Source organism: Mandrillus leucophaeus, unplaced genomic scaffold, assembly GCF_000951045.1.
Source record: "Mandrillus leucophaeus isolate KB7577 unplaced genomic scaffold, Mleu.le_1.0 Scaffold350, whole genome shotgun sequence".
NCBI classification, from domain to species: Eukaryota; Metazoa; Chordata; class Mammalia; order Primates; family Cercopithecidae; genus Mandrillus; species Mandrillus leucophaeus.
In genome coordinates this window covers 1,321,489-1,326,351 of record NW_012103699.1, presented here as the reverse complement: position 1 = coordinate 1,326,351, position 4,863 = coordinate 1,321,489, and the positions used below count along the sequence as shown (strand labels likewise).

The following is a 4,863-nucleotide window of genomic DNA, read 5'->3' as shown; positions in this document are numbered from 1 at the left end:
GAGGCCGAGGTGGGTGGATTACTTGAGGTCAGGAGTTCGAGACCAGCCTGGCCAACATGGTGAAATCCCGTCTCTACTAAAAATACAAAAATTACCCAGTGTCGTGGCTGTAGTCCCAGCTACTTGGGAGGCCGAGGTAGGAGAATCACTTGAACCCAGGAGGCGGATGTTGCAGTGAGCTGAGATCATGCGACTGCACCCCAGCCTGGGTGAGAGAACAAAACTCTGTCTCAAAAAAAAAAAAAACTCAAAGTCCCAGGCCCCACCCCGACCTACTGAACCAGAAAGTCTGAGGATAGGGCTTGGCAATTTATACTTTGTAACAAGCCATTTGGGTGATACTGATAGTGATAAATGTTAAAAGTTTTAGAATGGCAAGGGAAGATCAAATTTTTGAATAATTTAAGTCAACTGAAAATATTCTTTAACTTACTGAAACAAGTTACACTCTAAGTTGCATTTATGCCAGAAAACAAAGTATACTTGGATTCTATCATCACCAGCTATATCTGAGTTGGTATTTTTGCATTGCTTTTAATGAATGTTTTTAAAAAAGAAAAATTGTTATCTACTATAGGATTTGCTAAAATAGAAAAACACTTACCTGATTTCCTTCTAAAGTCTCCATAATTAAAATATAATTTTCCCAAAACTTTAGAAGTTCATCTTTTTTCTTCTCAGACCACCAAAACAGACTTGGGCCTGATATGGTTTAAAAAAGAAAATTAGTTCTTCCTCTTGCAAATTTCATAAGTTTCTCAACGACAGCAGTTCTTAAGATACTACTACTATTACCAAATATATTCTCTAATAATGGAGGTGCCCCTGTATCAGAGCCTGGATAGGGGGCTTGGGAATCTGAGGGAGATTTTTTTTTTAACACTAGGATTACTGTTTTGGAGTTCTGGGTAAAAATGGCAGATTTGCACATATAAACTCTACTCTCTCTCCCTAAGAATCTCACTATAACAGTAAAGGATTTTTCAAGGGCAAAACCCCAAAAGAATGGAGGACACGGGTAGCAGACAACAGCAGTAAAATACAGAATGTGAAAATCAGATGAAAGCCAAGTTGACTCAAGTCATGAGAATTTTAAGTTGAGGGAAAGCCAGGAAACAATTTGATTTACACTGCAAAATCCCCCTGAACCAAAGGAAGTGGTTGCAAAAGTTACTTCTGGTAAGTGGAGTGAAAAGTGAGGCTAAACTAAAGAGGATGTGTTCAGTGTTTAAGAAACAGTCATATCCCCAGGCCCCTTTCCTATGTCCTAAACAGGAAAAAGACTAGAACTGCTTTTCTGGAGAAGGTAAAATAGTGGGTCTCCAAATTGGGAGGCGCAGGACACAGCTGACATTAGTCTTACTGACAAAGGGGATTCAGCGAACATGTGTGCACCCTGGATGCTGAGACTCCTCTCTACCTGTCCCCTCAGGTCCCAGAATACTGGCCAGGCCCTCACTATGCATCAGACAACCGGAAGATGTTCTCTGCAGAATCTGGCCAGCCCAGGAGGAAAGACCTGAAAATACATCCAAGATTCCCTAGTGAAATGGCTTGGCCAAATCACCTTATGGTGAAGTTCAGTCAACAGCACCACTTATGGGCTTAGAGCTTTAAACCCAATTTTGATTTCTTATCCTTAAACATAAACAGGGATCTAAAATCATCAGACAGTTGGGGAAACCTCTAAACTAAAGATCAAGACCAAAACAAATGGAGGAGGAGGAGGAAACTGGAGAAAATAAAATTACACAGGGAGAAGAAAACTTTTAAAAAAGCTTTCAGTAATATCTTAAGAAGACAGTACTGTTATAAGAACAGGATATTATTAAACAGGGGATATTCTGACCAGGCATGGCGGCTCATGCCTGTAATCCCAACACTTTGGGAGGCTGAGGCAGGAGGATTGCTTGAGACCAGGAGCTTGAGAACAGCCTGGTACAACATAGCAAGACCCTGTTTCTACAAGGAAATTTAAAAAATTATCAGGGCATGGTGGTACACACCTATCATCTCCACTTCTCCGGAGGCTGAGATGAAAGGATCCCTTGAGCCCAGGATTTTGAAGTTACAGTGAGCTATAATCACGCCACTGCACCCTAGCCTGGGCAAGAGCGAGGATTTGTCTCAAAAAAAAAAAACAAAAAAACTCAATCCAAAATCATAGAAAATCCTTAGAAAAGATGCTTTCAAGAAAGTCCAGTAAGTTCAATATCTAAAAAAAGAACAGAAAACAGAAAGGGACGAAGTTATCCACAAAATATTCTAGAAAATTTCCCAGAACTGAAGAACACGATTTCCAGATTGCATAGGAAGTCCAGCAAGTGCCCAGCACAAGGATGAAAATAGACACCTATCAAAACTGTGAAATTTCAGAATGCTAGAGCCACTGATCCTACACACTTCCATAGAGAAAAACAGTTCCTGTATAAACAAACAGGATTCAGAATGGCTTCAGATTTCTCAACAGAGGAAGCTTTAGCTTCTGGGACAATCGATACCTTTAAAATTCTGCATGGAAATATCTTCCAGGCTCGAATTCTACCCTCAGTCAAAAAATCAATGAAATGTGAGGACAAAATAAAGGCACTTAGACATGTATGGTTTCAGCTGCTGATTAGGATATAGAAAACCATAGGAGATCGTTATTGTCATACAAAGAGGAAAGGCTGAAAAGTCTACAAAATCCTAAACTGTTGTGCGGTGGGTGGGGGGAGCATTAGAGCTGAGGTCACAATGCAACCAGGTGGTCTGAATTCCAAAAGGAAGGAAGCCGCTCCAAGAATGGAAAGGCCACACAAACTGTTCTACCTCCGGCACAGGAGGAAGACATGGTCACCCAAAAAGCAGTTTTAAAAATGGCATTTTGACAAGTTTTTAAAGACCAAGGTGGGCTAGCCTGACAGCTTGCTGAAGGAGTCCACATCCATTTACCAGCAATTTTCTTCAAGCCTGCCCTGGTGCTCTCAAGAGAGACTGTGGCCAGGGCAGGAGATCCCCGGAGTAGGCACCCAGGGCAGCAGGACTAACTACAGAGGCCCAGCCATGCCCTGCAGGAGTACAAGTTGGTGATCAACTGCCAAAACGTGCCTGCTCTCCTGGATCCTTCTCCGACAGGAGGTCAAAGCTGTCTGCCCCTTGTGGAGGGGCAGGAAACCCTCCCACACTTTCACCCTTGTCCCTGACTTCATACCAGGCAAAAGTTGGCTGCCTCTAGGGCAGGAACAGAAAACCTGCTCCCTTCGCCCTGCACTGATATTAGGCGAATGCATCTTATGCTGTGGAAGGGGAAGAAAATCCCCTCTACTGCCAGATATCCTGCACTGATACAAAGCTGGTCTGCAGGTGCTGGAGGAGGGCAGGACACTACACCCAAGACCTACCACAGACACGTGCAGGATGCAGCTGCCACAGGTGAGGGCCAGGAAACTAAACCCACCCCTAAGTAGGAGGCAATGATTATTGCCATGGAGAGGGAGCAGAGACAGCGAAAGAGCAGGAATGCTGATGTTCAGACACATGGGGCCTAATACAAGGCTGCAGTGGAATAAATAAAAAGTCACTGCCTCATCTCTTGCACCAAGGAACAAGCATCAGCAGTCTACCCGAGGGATGGACAAAGCCTTGGCTGAAGACCTCCAACTGTGGCACAGGCCTCCCAGGTTGGGATTCCAGGCTTCAGCTAAGCAAGTAGCCACAAGATCCACCTGGGAAAAGTTTGTAGAGTGCACTGAAAACAAATATAGCAACCAACGCCAAACCCAGCTCAACTACAACCTAGACTAACTCAACGCCACAAAGTAAAGGTGCCTATCCCTAGGCAGAAATATTTACTTCCATCTCTACTGTTATTACAGTAAGACATAAAAAAAGCGACTCCATAGACAAACACTACAACAGAAAACAAAGCCAAACTTGGATGGTCCGGGTATCAAACTTGCAGGTAACTATAATTAATATGCTAAAAGATCTCATGGAAAAGGTAAACAATATGCATAAACAGATGAGCAGATGGGGATTTTCAGGAGAGAAACTCCAAAAGTGTCAAATGGAAATGAGAGAAAAACATGATGGCAGACATAAAGGAGCTTTTGATCGAATTATCAGACAAACAAGACCTTAAAAAAATCCTATTTCAGGAAACTGCTAGAGAATGCACTGTGCTGACACAAGCGAGTAAAGCAAAAAAGAGGAAGATAGGAACTACAGGAAATGAGATCCAACAGAGCACCCAGGTGAAGGGAATCCCAGGGTAAGCGTGAGGTCTGTGCACCAGGCACAGGGAGAAACCTGCCACATCTGGGCATGTAAGGGGACTCTGAGAGAAGCTTCTTTAGGAAAACGTATAAAACCTCGGATGATCTGATTTTGCAGAGGAAAGATTTAGTCAACTGGTTAAGAATTTAAGAAGGAATCCGTGGTAAGTATAGAAAGAATCAAACACATTTTAAAACGTCAAAATTATATGAAAAACTTGCAGGAAGAGAAAAATGATCAGTTTCCTACATAGATCACCTGTGAGCAGCATTTACGGTCATAACTGTATAAATGCTGAACATGCATTTAACCAAAATTTTACCTGTGACAATATATTTTATTATATAACTAAGATATATTATGTCAAGACATAGGGGTAAATCCCAAAATATTTCGTTAAAAGAGGCCACAGGATTTGCTTTCTGTAACAGAGGAAATGGGAGTTGCAGGAAGCATGGAAACACCATTGCTCATCCTTAAAACTGCAAAATAACTGGCCGGACACAGCGGCTCATGCCTGTAATCCCAGCACTTTGGGAGGCCGAGGCGGGCGGATCTCGAGGTCAGGAGATCTAGACCATCCTGGCTAACACGGTGAAATCCCGT

General features: G+C 42.8%; 1 protein-coding gene across 1 annotated transcript in view; it reads right to left on the bottom strand.

The window, feature by feature from the left end:
* Window positions 1–4,863, bottom strand: part of TARBP1 (TAR (HIV-1) RNA binding protein 1) — a 117,833-nt gene that overhangs the window by 88,175 nt on the left and 24,795 nt on the right. Inside the window, 1 exon segment of the mRNA XM_011989377.1 lies at window positions 605–702. Within this exon segment, the coding sequence (XP_011844767.1) occupies window positions 605–702 (98 nt within the window).